The sequence below is a fragment of the Miniopterus schreibersii genome (assembly GCF_964146895.1).
Source record: "Miniopterus schreibersii genome assembly, chromosome: 11".
NCBI classification, from domain to species: Eukaryota; Metazoa; Chordata; class Mammalia; order Chiroptera; family Miniopteridae; genus Miniopterus; species Miniopterus schreibersii.
This window is the reverse complement of record NC_138111.1, coordinates 8,010,872-8,026,812: the sequence shown is the minus strand read 5'-3', so window position 1 is coordinate 8,026,812 and position 15,941 is coordinate 8,010,872. Positions and strand designations below refer to the sequence as shown.

Here is a 15,941-nt window from a genome sequence, read left to right as displayed (position 1 = left end):
CTGCGGGGCGACGCGGCCGCCTCCTCCGGCTGCGCCGCCCCCGCCCGGGCCGCACGCGCCCGCAGCCTAATGACCGCAGCTCAGCCCGCGACGCGCTGCCCGGCGGACTCCAGGCGGCCGTCAGCTGGCAGCGCGGGCCGCCGGGGCGCCGCGAGCGCCGCAGGGACGGGGCAGTCCCCCGGCTCGCCGGGGCCCTGATTGATTTGTCAGCTGAGGCGACAAAACAGCCCCTCTGATCCGCGCGCCCCGTCTTCGGCTTCCCGGGCGCGGGGCTTCTCGCCCGGCTCCCGGCCGGCCCTGGAGGCTGGAGCGCCCCGCGGGCTCGAGGAGGGCGCCCCCCGCGCCCCGGCTCGGGCCCCGGCGACCCTCCTCGGCTCCCCACACCGCACACCTCCTCCGGCTCGGCCGGCCCGGCCCTCGGGCCCTGGGGCTGCCGACGGCCCCCGCGCCCCCTCTGGGCCCCGTGCCAAGCCCCCGAGCCCTCACCCTGCCGCTCCCCCCCAGCCCCACACCCCCGCACCCCGCCCCCGGGCCCGGGCCCGGGCCCCCGCCCTGGCCCGGGGCCGCCCGCGGAGCCGGCCACACCCGCTTCGGAGGACGCGGAAAGGTAAGAAGGCGCCTGGGCTCCGGGGGGCGTCGGGGGGCGCGGGGGGCGCGCCCAGGGGCAGGGCGGACCCAGACCTGGGGCTGCCGCTGCCACCGGGCGGGGGACGCGCGCGAGCCCCTCTGCGCGAGTTACGTTTCACCCGAGGACCTGGTGGGGGTGGGGGCGGCCGTCGCCCGTCCTCTGTCCCGGGCGCGGGGACTGTCGCGCTCAGGCGCCGAGACCTCTGCCCGCGCCCGTCGCCCGCGCGGACCCTCGCTCCTTCGTGGAGTCTCCGGGAGCGCGCGGGACCGTTCCCCGCGCCTCCCCGAGGGGCCGCTTCCGCACCTCCCCCCCTCGGGCCGGAGTCCTCACCCCTCTCCCCGGGGAGGCGTCGCCCCCCCGCCCAGCTCCCAGGCATTTTCTTCCCCTTACTCCCTCCCCAGCTTAGGAGGAAATTCTCTCCCTTGCAATTTAGCAGCCTTCGTCTTTCTCACCTTCCCATTTGCAAGGCTGGAGCCCCGCTCGGCCACCCTCTCCCGCCACTGAATTCCGAGCGCGCGGCAACTGCGCTCTGAGTCTTCAACGACGGGGTGTGTTCCTGGCGCAGGGGCCGGTGACAGGGGCTCTCCACCGAAAGCAGGGTCCCGGCCATTCATATTCGCCTCCAGGCACAGGGCAGCTGCCCAGGTGGACGGGGCATTTGTTTCCAGGGGGCCAAGGAGGGAAGACTTTGCCCGGAAACAAAGAATTGAGGCCAACCAAGGCTGTCCAGCCTCTTCAGAGGTTGAAGAATCCCAGGTCCTGGGCTGAGGGGCCACGTTGAGCCTCCCTCCCCCACCCCTTTAACTTTAAAATAGTTTAATGAACACAGTGAGAGAAATCATTTTTTTTTTTCTTTCTGCGTGGTGAGCAGTCTACAAAGAGAAAGGGGAAAGGAGAGAGAGAGCTTTAACTCTGATCCCTGCAATTAGTTCCCTGGGATTGGGGAGGGGGGGCAACCCGCAGCCTCAGTTCTTCAGATACAAAAGCATTTAGATCGCTTTAGACCGGTTAATCCTGAGTCTGGCTCGGGTCTCTTTTGTTTCCCAACTCCATTGTGGGTTTTGTGCAGTTTCTCTCTGTCCGCGTGATTGACTAGCCAATGGATGGTAATTATCCAAATGTCCCCTCTGTCCTTTGACTGACTTCTCCGTATTATGGGCAACTGTCATGCTTTCTGTCATTCCATATCATATTACACGTATTATCATACGAAGCCTCCCTCCCCCAATATAAAGGAGGGCGCCTCAGCCCAGATGCTGCTGCATTTAGAAGGAAGGGTCCCCGAGAAATTTGTCCTGGGCACGGTTCCGAATACAGAGCAGGGGACTCCCGAAATGGGAGGTTCTGCAGGTAATTTGTTTTGCTGACTGGGGGAGGTCTCTGGGGTTGGGGTTAAAAAGATTGTCTTGGGGGCTTGAAGCAGGCTTGCCAGCTGGTATTTCTCCCCTGGCCGGACCTTGGAGCAGTTTGGGCAGATCTGGCAAACCTTATGGGGAAACTCAGAACCAGCCTTCTGACCCCAGAGCGTCAGAAAAGTCTGCAGGACTGGGTCCTTATTGGAGTACTGGAGCTTGGTGGCACGTGCTCAGGACACCAGCCTTGAGATCTCAAAATACACCTCTCTACCTGTGGCCCTTGGCAGGACAAGTCGTTTGGACTCCTGTCCCTGTTTGCTGCCAAGCAGGCTGGGGACGGAGGAACCAGCTGTGTCTGTTTCAAACCCCCACTAGCTGATGCTGAAGCTCCGAGAATGCACCAGCTTTTCCAGTGATGCGTCTGCACAGATCAACTTAGTACCCCTTGGTGCAATTGTGCGTGCCATCACTTAAGGGGAGGCAGGATTTATAACAAGGAGGCTTTGCAGACAGAGACTCTGGGGTCCTCTGAATCTGTGGGCAGGACTAGCCTTTCTTCTGCTAAAATGGGAAAAAAGTGTTTTATTATTGCAATGAATATGAAGTACCGACCAGATGTACAGCCTCGCAGTTAATTACCGTGTTCTTCATCAAATATATGAGCAATAAATTCTCCAGGAAGGGAGTGGTGTGTGTGTGTGTGTGTGTGTGTGTAGATAAATAGATGGATAGATAGATAGCTGAACACAGGGACAGAAAAACACACTCTTTTCAAGACCACAGAAAAAGACAGACTATTTTGTAGGAAGCTTGATAGACTGCTTCAAGATGCTTTTAATTTTTTGATGATCAAATATACATGATCAAGCTGTGCATGTTAGGGTGTGAGGTGCACTGACAGTCAATGGCTATTGATCAGGCTGTTAAGTATTTCTGCTCAGTTTTATAAATATAGATAGATCCCAGATGATTTAAAGAATTGGATAGTCAAGAAACTGGCATTCTACATTTCTTTGGAAAAAGGAAAATGTCTGGTCAATTACAAAATACCCAAACCATTGTTTATTACCCCCCCCCCCCCCCGCCAACCCCCAAGAACCTTGGAAAATGTGAACTTCATTTGTGGGGGGTTTTAAGAATAGAGTAAAAATATTCCAAGTGTTTTGTTTGAGGTCTGCCAAAAACAGTCAATTTACGTGAGTGTTATACACAGGCTGAGAGTTTACTTCTCTGTTTCTCCGTCTCTCAGTCTCTCTCTCTCTCACACACACACATACACACACTGAAAACCACAATTTTGACCCAGACTGACATGCTGCTGAGGAGATGGGGAGGGTGTCATTTCTGGGAGTGGGGTCTAAGGTCCTTAAAGCCCTTCTGGTTAGAAACAGGGTGAACTGGCCACATGGCCTTTCCCAATTAACTAGTTTCTCACTAATCTAAAGATCTATTTAGAAAGGTGTGGAGGGGCCGAGGATGGAGATTTAAAGATAACCTCTAATTGGTCTGGAAAAATTCACTTGACACCTAGAAAACCTCTCTGTTTCTCTTTCATTCTTGCTCCTATTCCTCTCTGTCCTCTCCTGCACTCTTTCTTGTCTCTTTCTCTCCTTTTTTCCTTCTAGAAATTAAAAGTGGACTTTGAAAGGAAGAAGCAATGGGAAACGGTTGGGAAGGGGGAGGAGAGAAAGCGAACTTTTAATTTTTGTATTGTGTTGCATGGCAATCTTATTCGTAATCATCTAGCTATTCTTTGGAGAGATCCTGTTCGGGGAAAACCAGCCTTCACCCAGATAGGTGAAACTTAAGCATGCAGACAATTTATAATTATGTTTTGGTTTCACATCTTAAAAGGCAGGAACTGTAGATTTTAGATTTTTCTATCTGCAAAAAAGTCTTTTCTGGCTTAGGGTCCCCCACTGGAGGAGTTGAGGCATTCCTATTGATGAGTCCTCCCTGGAAATGAAACTGAAATAGGCATCCCTCAGAAAAAGTTGATCCACCTAGAAATGGATGAATCGGACCTGATTGGATGGACGTGCCCTTTAACCTCATTGTCTCTGACCTATCACTTAATTAATCTCTCCCAGATGCAGAGCTGTTGACAATGCCAAAGATAAGCAGTATTTTGAACAAAGCAGGAAGCTTATTAAAGAACAAGGCACCCTGAGGTTTGAGGCTCTTAAAAAATGTATAAATCGTCAGCATGTAGATGGGGAGTTTGTTACAACGTAACTGGAGCTCGGAGATGGTCCCATCTGTGCTAGAAACTTTACCTTTCTTTCACCACGATTTTCTAGCTGCATTCATTTTCTGCCTCTCCCCTCTCTGTCTCTGGTTCCCTTCCTTCTGCCACTCCCTCTCTCTGGATTCAGACTATCCATGGCTGGTTTCCTGAAAATTGTCCTCTGCTTCCCAGACTTGTCTCTGGCTCTTCAGATCCGTTTTTAGCATTAGGACTAGCGAGGTGGTCAGCTTCGAAGGCTTCGGGTGACAAAATATTGACTGCATTTGCTAGTACCTTATGAAGGAGGACATTTGTGCTGGAGGCACCTTGGTGACATACAGGGAATAGTTCATTAATTAAAAGACCTGCTAATTGCTGCTTGAATTACTGTACAGAGAAAATGAAATGAGTTTGTAAAAGATGACAATTGGAGGAATAAATGGCTGCTTTTTGCTTCAAACATTTTTATAAACAGGTCCTAGAAAATGTGTTGCTTTTACTCATGCCTCTGTCGTCAACTATTCAATTGAGCTTCAATTAATGATAATATATGGTCTGGGATCCTTAGCTGGGCTGACTGATGGGAGGGCTTTGTTGAATTTGGTGCAGGTGGCACTGTTTAATAAGCACAGGAAAGAGTGGATAATGCAGCCTGCAAAGAGAAGTAAATGCAAAATAGATCGCGCGAATTATGGCAGCCCCCAGAAATGGAGATGCAAGCTGAAATGGCCAGCTAGCTGGGAAATTCCAAATAGAGCTGATTGTCCCTTGCCTTTTTTTTTTTTTCTCCCCACTTTCGAGCACTAACACCATAGCTTAAAAGTAAATTTGGATGAGCTCATCTCACTCGACACAAGCTCAAATTCCAAACATGGGTCTGGTGACCTATCAATGTTTGCTTTAACTGTCTAGAATCCCTTACCAGATAGCACCATTCAGCTCTAAAACAGGGCTCTCTGAACGCTTCTTCCTGCAAGAGCTCATAGAAGCTCATTACCACTGGTCTCTGTGCTTTACTGCAAAGTGTCAGGAGATTTTGTTTTTGTTTTTGTTTTGTTTTGTTTGAATTTCTTTATGCCTGAGAAAATGAGTCTATAGAAAATCAAAGTGTGAAGACTTAAGCAAACAGAATTTCCCATATACCTGCAAGGGCCCATAATGATTTTCATTCATGCAAAGATAATCGATGGGACATTAGTTGTTTTAATTAATGAAAGAATAAAATGGGGGAGGGGCCAGGGACTGGGCTCCAGCTGAAGCATATGTGGGAAATGAATGTTCCCCATCGAAAGAGACAATGCCGCCTTCCCCAATAGCAGTAGAGATTTGCTAATCGGGCCAGTGGAAAGTTGGGCTGGGGTAGAGGAAAGGTCCTGCTTGAAAACGAAGGGTGAGAGACGACGGCCACTCCCTTTCCCTCCCCTGCAATCTCACTGTGCCCCTCGCAAATGTACACGCCCTACATCACCTCATAGGAGAGGAACCTTCCTACCTCCAAGGAAAGTGCCATTTGTGCTAGGAACCTAGTATCTTTTGTGATGGTAAAATAGTGCCAGCGGCTGGGAAGCCAAAAATCCACATTCTTTAGCCCAGATTAAGGAAGGGTTGGGGCTAAATACATGTGGGCTTCCAGAACAGGGCTGAGAGACAGAATGGATGTGCTAGATATGGGGTGATCTGTACATCACTGCCTCCAGTGAGTGTCTAGAGCCTCTTGTCCTCTGATTGGGGACCCAAGGAGGAGCCAAATCCAGCATCTTTAGTCAAAAACCCCTCTTTTTGTTCTATGAAAATGTTTACCAAACCCACGTTCAGTCCAGTCAGCGCTGGCTGGGCACTCGTGTCAATTAGTGTATGTGAAGCTCATAAAAAGTTTATGAGAAACCTTTGCTTAGAAATAGAGTTTAGGGGTGTCCTGCTGTCAGAGAGGGATGGCAGAGATGCCTTTGAATAAAGGACTGTGGTAGGGAATTTTTCCGTTCTCCAGTGCATGGAGATACAAGAATTGTCAACTAGTCCAGAGTTCAGCTGCTTCCTCCCCATCTCCATTTGTCTCGTACAGTATCTTCCTGACCCTGCTTTCGGCACAACGTGGTTCTCTGTGTGAGGAAACGTGTCGCTTCAACCTAAAAGGCAGCCAGATTAGCAAAATTAGCAAAATGGCTCTTGTAAGACTGGGTAGTTTCTGGGTTAGATTAAAAAGAAATTACCCTTAAGGAATGGCTGTAGTTATACCAGCTGGGGGAAAAATGACATATTTTTGCAATATTTACTCTTTTTGTGTGTGTGTGTTTTTGGCTTCCAGGGCAGTTTATGTCTTTGCATGGAAAATAGTAGGTGGGGAGATGCAATTAGCTATCCTGTATTTTGTTACAATTTTTCTTTAAGAATAATCTGATCTGACAGATTTACATTGTTGACAATGTGATTTAAGCAAGACCCAGATACAAACTTTCCCCACCCTAATCAATAATGGTAAATCCTTTTGCTGAGGTGAACAATCTCTGACCTAGTATTCATATTTCTTTTACCGATTCCCTGTAATAAAATTGAACATTTTGTCACCACTTTGAGAAACACTGCCAAACACCTTAAAACACATGTCACACGCCAGCAGCCCCTCATTTTCCTCCTCCGGGAGTTTCTACATCTGGAATCATAATCACAGATAAAAACCTTGACAAAATTGCATCTGAGCACATTCCTCTCCGCAGCCCTTACTTTCTCATAACATTTAATACAATATTAATACCTGCTACCGAAAGGCAGGGGGGAGGAAAAGGGCTGCCAACCTCCACCATTCCTGATGCATCATGTTCAAACCTGAAATTCACACTTCGTGTTTCATTTTAAGTTCAGTGCATTTAACAGGGCCCTAGAGAGAGGGCCCTGGTTAGTTCCCCAACCTGCTCAACTGACGCCCAGGGAGGCAGTTTCAGAATTGTTCAGATCGCTGCAGGGAGAAGCGGAGGAGGAATTGGGCTCCTCTCCGCCTGAGAGGGGCCAAGCAACTCATGTATAGGATATGGGATTCTTTTTTTAAACAACCAAGGCCCCACTGTCCATAGTGGTGACCAGCAGATTTTCTGTAAGGTGTGACCAAGGCAATGAGCTGATGCCATAGAGATAGCCATGCCAGGAGCTGAGGATGTGCTGCTAACTGACAGCCTCTCGCATCAATATAAAACACTACCCCCTTTGCTGAACAAAACCCACACCCTGTGTGTGTGTGTGTGTGTGGGGGTCCTTGTTGAGGATATGGGGCTTTTCTGCCACCCCCGTGACACAACTTCACCCCATCTTTTCTTGGAGATATCGACAACTCTACATTCCTGCACAGTGGCAAGGAATCACCACTCCTCTGCCATACAGACCAGAGACAGAGGTCAGAGAGAAAGGGAGCGCGCAGGAAGGGAACTCCACTGGGGGGGTCCTGGGGGCACTGTGATACCCTGGAAGTGGACTTCCAGATGTTGGTGGCTTTGTTCAGTCCCTGCCATTCTCTAACTCTAGAATCAGAGTCAAGACAGATCATAGCAATGCCAGCAACGCTCCCTCCCTTTTTAAAATTTAAGCGCCCGGGTTCCTGGACCCAGGAACTAGCACCTCTGGTAGCAGCCTCCCTGTAGAGGGGCACGCACACGTGAGCGCGCACACGCACACACACACAGACACACACACACACACAGGCACACGCTTCCCTAAGCAAAGCCCCACTTCGATGAGCAAGGAGTATAATTTGCTGAATGGCGCAACCCGGAGGACAGGAGACATTACACTCGGGAAGGGAGGCGGGCCACCGGCCTGTGACTGCAGCCGCCCGCTTCCAGAACACAGTCCTTTCTGCTTCAAGGCAGAGGAGAAATGTTGTTTTTGCCTTTCTTCTGTGCAGTTCAGATCCAAGAGGCTCCCCCCCGCCCTGCCCCGCCCCAACCCCAATCCCCAGCACCATCCTCAAAGTTTCAGGTCATCCAGCGCCAGTGCCCAAAGGCAAAGCGGGTCTGGGGGCCAAGGAGGGCGGCTGTCCCCGGGCGGAATCCTGCCCTGGTGGCGGTTTTTTCTGCCCGCCTTTCCCTCCGGGGGAGACTCTGGAGAGGCTGAAAAAAATCTGGGCGCCCGCTCGCTCGCTTGTCAAGAAGCAAACTGTCTTCACATTCTCCAAGAGCAACATCCCTGCCTAGGAAGAGGAAGGAAGAGGCAAAATAAATAAAACCAGTTAATGTTGTAGTTAACTTGCAAATCAAGTAAATCTGTTGGTGCCGTATTTGAGAAATAAACCATCAGAGCGTCACAGCAAACACACACTTCTGAACGTCTTCATTTTGATTTCATGGTATATCAGCGTCAACGATCGCTTCCTCTGCTGGTACACACGGCCTGATGCCGCGGGAGGAGGGTGCCCATGTTTATCACCGCGCGAGATGACTAATTACACCTTGTCAATCACCGGCTATGAAGACATAAAACCCGCGCGCACAATGAAGCAGTTGCCTGCAGCGTCAATTAGTTGGCGATGCCGAGGTTATTGCGCGGCCCCGCTTCGGCCGCCGCTAATAACGGGACGGAGCTGCGGGAGCGGCGCGCGGGTCGGTCCCCCTCCCCCGCCGCCCGCCCGCCCGCCCGGCCCGGCCCCCGCCCCGCGCGCCCCTCCCGGCCCGGCCTCGCCGGCTCCGGGCGGCGCGCGCTTCCTCCCTCCGCCGCCCGGCTCGGCGGCGCCGGCGGCCCCGGGAGCCCCGGGAAGTTGGTGCGCGGCCGCCCCGCAGCCGGCAGCCGGGAGCCCCGCAGCCTTCGGGGAGCGCCGGGGCTGGTGGCCCCTTTGTTGGAAGAGGCGTGGAGGGAAGGCTTTTGTTCTGAGTTAGTCACGGTGGCCGGCTGGAGGCTGCTGCCTCATTATGCGCCGGGTCTGCTCGTCTGCGAGGAAGCAGATGGTGGAGAGGTAGGCAGCGGCGAAGAGTGGCCAGACCTGAATTCCGTTCACCTGTCACCTCCCACCAAAGGCAGGTTCTGGAGACTTAGGGGCTCTTCTCCCGCGTCTGGGGGAGGGGCGTCGAGGGGCCGCCGCTCGGCGCACCTCCGAGGGCTGCGTGTACCTGCGGGTGCTGCGCCCTCCGCCCCCGCCTTCCCCGCGGCTGCGGCTCCTCGCGCCGTGTAAATGTCACTCACGTGTCAGGACGTGTGTTTACAGCCTGTTCCTCTCCTTGTTTAGTCTCCGCGGACAGGGCTTGGCGGCGGTGCCACGTACCCCGCGCCGCTGCGGGAGATTAGCAAAGTTACCGGCCTCTGCGCCCCGGGCCCGGCACCCAGATCCCGCCCCGCGGCGGGAGATGCGTTTGAGCCTCGGGCCGCCCCGAGCGCGTCCCAGCCTGACACCGAGAGATAAACGGGACTCCTGGCTGCCAGGGAATTTGCGATCGGTCAGCGCTGGGTGTGGGCTGCTGGTCAGAGAGGTGGCGACGGAACCCCGTGCTCACACGTCTAGGGGGAGTGAAGAGCCGCGGGGTGTGTTTCTACGTTTCCTGCGGAGCCCCGAGGCAGGAGTTACCGAGCGCTCCTCCCCTCCGCCCTCCAGCTCCCGAGGCAGCCCCCTGAGTTCTCAAAAACGTATTGCATCCATCCAGCCCGGCCTCAGAGCTGCACCAAGGACAAACCCTCCAGCGTTGTCACAATTTTTCTAACCCCTTGGGCGACCTCCAGATGAACCCTGGTGACTCCCAGATTAGACTTTCATTCCTCTACTTTCTTTGAAAGAAAGTGCCCCAGACGAGTCAGGAAAACATGCCTGTGTAGGCGTCCCCGTGCCGGGTGCAGGCCGCGTGCAGACGCCAAAGCACAAGTCTGTGTGAACACGCGCACACGCGTCTTTGGGTTTACGGTCCTTCCCTCACGTTGGGGCATCTGTGCATGTGCAGCATGTACACACATACTTGTAACTTCAACAGTTTTTGCAAATATGCAAAACACAGCCTCCTAGAAAAAGCACACAGGGATTTAGGTAGAATCACCTGAGCGTGCAATTGTACTGGAACCACTTTACAGATGCTTCCCTCAGCCTGGCAGTGGACACTTGGTACTTGGTGCCCAGGTGTAGACCCTAGCTTCACCTTCCTGCTGGCCGTGTTTTTGCCAACGGCGATTAACATGTAAGTTGCACACATGAACATGAGTGCATGTGCTTGGGCATTACAAGCACACATATACTTACGTCTAAAAGTTATGTACAGTGTATGGAAAGTATAATTTTGAGCTGCCTCAACTTTGTGCCCTTACGTGAGATAAGCCGCATAGACGCTCACTGGCCCCTCTCCTCCTCCTGGCAAGTCAGTCACTCCAGACTGACCCCCCTCCAAGGCAGACCCAGGACATGGGACCCTGCATTTGACTCGTTCATTCGGGTTTCCTCTGCAATCACTTTTCATTTTCTAAATCCAGCTTCACCGCACACCTGGGTATGGCCCTTGAGTCGCCAAGAGATTCTAGGTTGAGCCTGAATCTGGGGGCTGGTTGGGGGAGGGGCAGTTTGCACTACCCCGAAGGCCAGGTTGTTGGTCTTTGGAGAAGTGGTGCAGCCAGGCAGCTGACTGGGCGCTGGTTAAGGGTTGAGTCTCTGGCAGGGTGCACGCAGTGGTTAGAGAATGGGCCCGTGGTCTTTAAGAACCTTGTTGAAGCCTAATACATCTCAGAGAGGGAAAGTTTTTAATAGGAAATGGAGAGGGAAAAGAGGGAGCAATGAAAGAATTTCCTTGGCGCCTGCTATGTTCCAGGCATTTTACATCCATTATCTCTTTTTGCGCATCACATCTCTGTGAAGGGGTCGTCCCCCATTGGAAAGGTCAGACAGGCTAAGGGAAGTTGAGTCATTTGCCTAAGGTTAGGTTTGTGCATAAATTGCAGAACTTGGACTCAAAGCCATGCCTTTCTTAGTTCCTAAAGGCTGGAGAGAGACTGGGAAAAGCGAAAAGAAAACAGGCCCTCGTTCGTTTGGAGTGAGGATATGCCGGCTGGCCCTCCTCCCCAGGGAGTCACAGATCCGGAGGTCTCCAGCCTCCGGCTCAGCCGGGTCCTGGGGAGGCCTGCGCGGCCTCGGGCAGCCCGCCGCGACGCGGAGGCTGGCCCTGGGGCCGAAAGGGGCGGGAAGCAGCCCCGGGCTCTGGGAGCCCTACCCCAGGCCTGCCTTCCCAGGCCTCTCCAGCCGGTGTCCGAGGGGAGACCGGAGCGAGACCTCTTCAAGCATCCCCTAGCTGCGCCTTGTCAGGAAGGAGACGGCGGGGAGAGAGGGTTTAATTTTCCTTCCCGAAGAAATCACAGGAAACTGTTCGTAGCTTAAAAACTCCAACAGCCCCCCCTCCCGCTCTCCCTCCGCCCGCCCTCCCACTCCTCCCCTCCGGCCTCGCCCACCAGCTCCCACCATCTCGCGCTCTCCCCCTCCTCCTGCACCTCCCCTCCCTCTCGGGTCTCCCGCCTTCCCAGAGCACGCGTTGCCACGGCCCGGGGTGCGGGGCGGCCAATGGCGCGGCGGCAGGACGTGATGTCAGGCGCGGCTGTAGAAAAGGCGCGGACGCTTGGCTGGCGCGGACTGCAGAGCCGGGGCTGGGCTCGGCGCGCTCTTGGAGAGCTTTGCGCGCGGCTGGGCCCGCGGCCGCGACTCCTCCTCCCACTCCGCTCCTCCTCCTTTTCCTCCGCCTCCTTTTCCTCCCCCTCCTCCCCCCCCCTCCTCTTCCTCCTCCTCTTCAATTCTCCTGGTGGCTCGGCTCGGCTCGCTGGCTTCGGAGAAGCCCCTACTCCAATCGCCCACCCAGCGTCTAAGCGGGTCGCCTTGGGCTGGGGACGCACCCCAGGGAGTGGAGAGGTCCAGGCAGCTGGGCCGCCGCGGGCACCTAGCCGCTCCCGGGTGAGCCCTGAACGCAGCCGTCGCCGCCTCGGGCAGACTTTGCGCTCCTGCTTTGCGCCCCGGGCGCCGAAGCCGGGCCGGCAATGCCCGCGGCGTGAAAGCGCCCGCGGCGGGCGCCGACCTCTGCCCCGGTCTCCCTCCTCCTTCCCCTCAGTCCCTGGCCCTTGTGACCCCGGCTTTGGCGCCGCCGCCCAGGCGCCCCGCGATGTAGCTGCCCCCGCGCCTCGGCGGGAGGCGTCCTGGCCCGCGGGCGCCCGGCCTGGGGGCGCAGCCGAGCTCGGGCGGGGCCGGGGCCGCGGTGGCGATGCACCGGGCCCGTTAGCGCCGGGAGCACCAGGCAGCTGAGGCGGGGGGCAAGCGCTCCCGCGGAGGAGCCGCGCCCCCGGCCCCGCCGGTCCCGCCGAGATGCTGTTCCACAGTCTGTCGGGCCCCGAGGTGCACGGGGTCATCGACGAGATGGACCGCAGGGCCAAGAGCGAGGCTCCCGCCATCAGCTCCGCCATCGACCGCGGCGACACAGAGACGGTAGGCGCACGGCTGTGGGTCGCGCCGAAAGCTAGGACGGGGCCTTGTGGGTCTGCGCTTCTGTTCCCCTAAGTTTGGGGGCACTTTGGGGAGTGTCCTTCGTGCCGCACGGGACTGGGCGCTGGGGATCCGCGGGCAGGATGCAAGGCCCGTAGCTCCCCGCTCGGGGGAGAAACCAGGCTGCTGGGGGGGGGGGGGAGGAGGGAAACAAGGTTGAGACCGAAATTTTAGACCCAGAGGGTGGAAGGGAGCGCTTGTCCCGGAGTGAGAGCGAAGTCCTACCCGCGGCCCGAGATGGCTCTCTTCTCACTTGGCGCGGCCCTCTGGCCACCAGCTCCGCGCCTCCACCACTTGGCCGTGGCTGCTGGCGGCGCGGGGAAGGGCGAACCAGCCGGGAGCAGGGGTGCTCCAGCCGGCTGGGGCCGCTCCCGCTTCCTGGCACCGAGGTTTCCTCCCCAGCGCAGTTTCAGGGGGCGAAGTCTTCTGGGCCACCGCTTTTTGCTGATCGCGACCTGGGCCGGGCCAGGCCAGGGCTCGTAGTTCAGGCTCCGGCCTGGCTCTCCCAGCAGCAGAGTCCTTTCGAATCGCCACACCTGGCTCTGCCAGCCCAGCCCCAAATAGTCAGTTCCTTGCCTCAGACCTCCCTGGGGGCCAGATGAGCAGACGTTGCCCAAGTAGGGCCCAGAAGTGACCTTTAGAGGCGGAGGAGGTGGGGAGCGCAGGAAGTTTCTCTGCACAGAAAGCAAAGAGCAGCAGCTCCAGTGCCTCGGTCTTCTGAGTTCTTCCCAGGGTTAAACTATCTCAGCCTGTCAGTTTGGTTAGCCGACTGTTTGGCTTGGGCCTGTCCTGCATGCAGAGACTTTGAGGGTGCCTCTGCACCCCATTTACCATCTCCCAGGATCCTGGGACCTGCGACCTGGCTCTGACCTAAACCTTTGCTTAAGGATCCAGAGATCACTGGGCGCCAGGAACTCTGCGTCTCTGGAAAGCAGTCAGAGTGTAGGGTGACTTTTAATGGTCATCTTACCCCTTATCCTGGGGGCCCAGCCTAGTGACTTCTGTAAGAAACTCTCTGGGGGGAAGCTTTTGGAGGGCTTGACTGGGGTAGCCGCCACTGCCTCAGCCCCCAAACACAGCCTGAGACTTTCTGGCAAAAGAGCAGAGGGGACAGGAAGGGGGTGAAGTCGCGGGAGATCTACCCAGGCCAGCCACCGGGCCTGGGCCTGTGGCCTGCTTGGGCTGTGTGGGCCGGCCTGCGTCCTGAACCTTCTGGGTAGGGGCCTTTGGGGGTGGAGGAAGCGCACCGCACACCCTTGGCGTCTTTCTTCGAGTTTAGGGGTAGCCATTGAGGAGGGAGCTTTGGGTGCCGCTTTCCCCTCCGCGGCGGCGGCCGGGTAGCTGGCTGACGCAGGCGCTGCGGTCTCCCGCCTCCCTGCCCCCCTCCCTCCCTCCCTCCGCAGACCATGCCGTCCATCAGCAGTGACCGCGCTGCCTTGTGCGCCGGTTGCGGGGGCAAGATCTCCGACCGCTACTACCTGCTGGCGGTGGACAAACAGTGGCACATGCGCTGCCTCAAGTGCTGCGAGTGCAAGCTCAACCTGGAGTCAGAGCTCACCTGTTTCAGCAAGGATGGAAGCATCTACTGCAAGGAAGACTACTACAGGTAGCCCCCCACCTCGGGACCCACTGCCCCTCAGGACTCCCCATCTGCGACCCAATCTTGCCCGTCTCCTTTCAGCCCAGTCCCAAGGGAGGGTTCTCTTCTCCAAGCCAGCACCAGTTGGGTGACGACCTTTATACTCAGCAATTTGGGGGGCACTCTTGGAAAGGTCCGTGAAGCGTAGGGACCCAGAGAAAAGCGGAAGCTGTCCTTTTCTGAGCTTAGACCCTAACTAAGCTTGGGTTGGGGGGGTCTTTGCACCCCTCCTCCTTTGAAGTTTCTTGGGTCAACCAGAGGGGGTAGAAACTAGCACCCACCCCCCCAACCCAGGCAGCCTGGGCTGGTGTGAACAAAGCTGCAGGGAGGGCTGGGGGATCGGATGGGGGCGTTTCCGGATCTTTAGTGGAGACGAGAGTGAAAGAAGAGCAGGATTAAAGAACCAAAACCGTCACCGACAGGCTCCAGGCTCCTTGTCTCTCCTCTCTGGGTTTAGGGTTAGAGTCTGTGTATATATTCTCTCTCCTCTTTCCTTGTCTCTGAGTTTTTTCCAAATTACAAAGGTCTGTAGGATGCCCAGGCGCTGGTGTGCAGGGCAGGGTTAAAGTTTGAGGAAGGGTAAGTGCGGCGTTTCTCCCCCACGCCCAAGGAAAGGCTTTCCCAGGGCTTGCTCGGACTCTGGGTTAAGTAGAAGCCGTGGTTGGCATGAAAACGATTCAGGGGCGCTGCATTTCAGGGTAGGGTCAGACCTCGGCCAACATCCAGTCCCTCTTCCCTCACCCTCCAAGTTAAGACCCAGGCTGCCCATCTTGAGGAGGGGATTTCCCCCCAGTGGCAGCAGCGGCACCTGGAGGAGGAATATGGGGGTACCCAACCGTGTGTCCCCACAGTCCCTCCCTCGATGGTCCCTACAGGAGGTTCTCTGTGCAGCGCTGCGCCCGCTGCCACCTGGGCATCTCGGCCTCGGAGATGGTGATGCGGGCTCGGGACTTGGTTTATCACCTCAACTGCTTCACGTGCACCACGTGTAACAAGATGCTGACCACGGGTGACCACTTCGGCATGAAGGACAGCCTGGTCTACTGCCGCTTGCACTTCGAGGCGCTGCTGCAGGGCGAGTACCCCGCGCACTTCAACCACGCCGACGTGGCGGCCGCGGCGGCGGCGGCGGCTGCGGCCAAGAGCGCGGGGCTGGGTGCGGCCGCGGCCAACCCGCTGGGGCTTCCCTACTACAACGGCGTGGGCACGGTGCAGAAGGGGCGGCCGCGGAAGCGCAAGAGCCCGGGCCCCGGGGCGGACCTGGCGGCGTACAACGCTGGTGAGTGCGAGGCGCACCGAGCGTCCCCGTCGGGCTGGGGGACAGTGCGCGGCGTCCACCCCCCTCCACCGCACCCCCTACTTCCCGGGAGTGGGAGTGAGTCTCGGCGTGCTATCCGCTCATACTTACACGGCACTCGGGGCACTCTACCCCCTAACTTCCCCAGGCCCATAGCACCGCACTGTCAGGCTGGAGGAACCTTAGCCTCCTGGGCTCCAGCGCCTATGCTCTTGGCCAGAGCAGGACCAGAGGGCTCTTTAGTGTCTTGCTGTCCCTGGTACAGGGCCATGTCCCTGAGAACTATCTTAGAGGCGGCTTTTTGGTTTGGGCCTTCCCCTCACTT

At 56.3% G+C, this 15,941-nt stretch overlaps 1 protein-coding gene across 3 annotated transcripts in view; it reads left to right on the top strand.

Moving 5' to 3' along the window:
• Positions 1 to 564: 564 nt before the first annotated feature.
• The window catches only part of LHX2 (LIM homeobox 2), a 30,558-nt gene continuing 15,181 nt past the window's right edge, over positions 565 to 15,941 (top strand). The window contains exons 1-3 of one of the 3 annotated variants that reach the window (XM_081151505.1): positions 565 to 607; positions 14,084 to 14,286; positions 15,171 to 15,598. In XM_081151505.1, coding sequence (XP_081007631.1) covers positions 14,087 to 14,286; positions 15,171 to 15,598 — 628 coding nt within the window. In that variant the 5' untranslated portion in view covers positions 565 to 607; positions 14,084 to 14,086. Of the gene's footprint in view, positions 608 to 11,776; positions 12,624 to 14,083; positions 14,287 to 15,170; positions 15,599 to 15,941 lie in introns of those variants that run through there. The other 2 variants (XM_081151504.1, XM_081151503.1) reach the window with 2 other exon arrangements.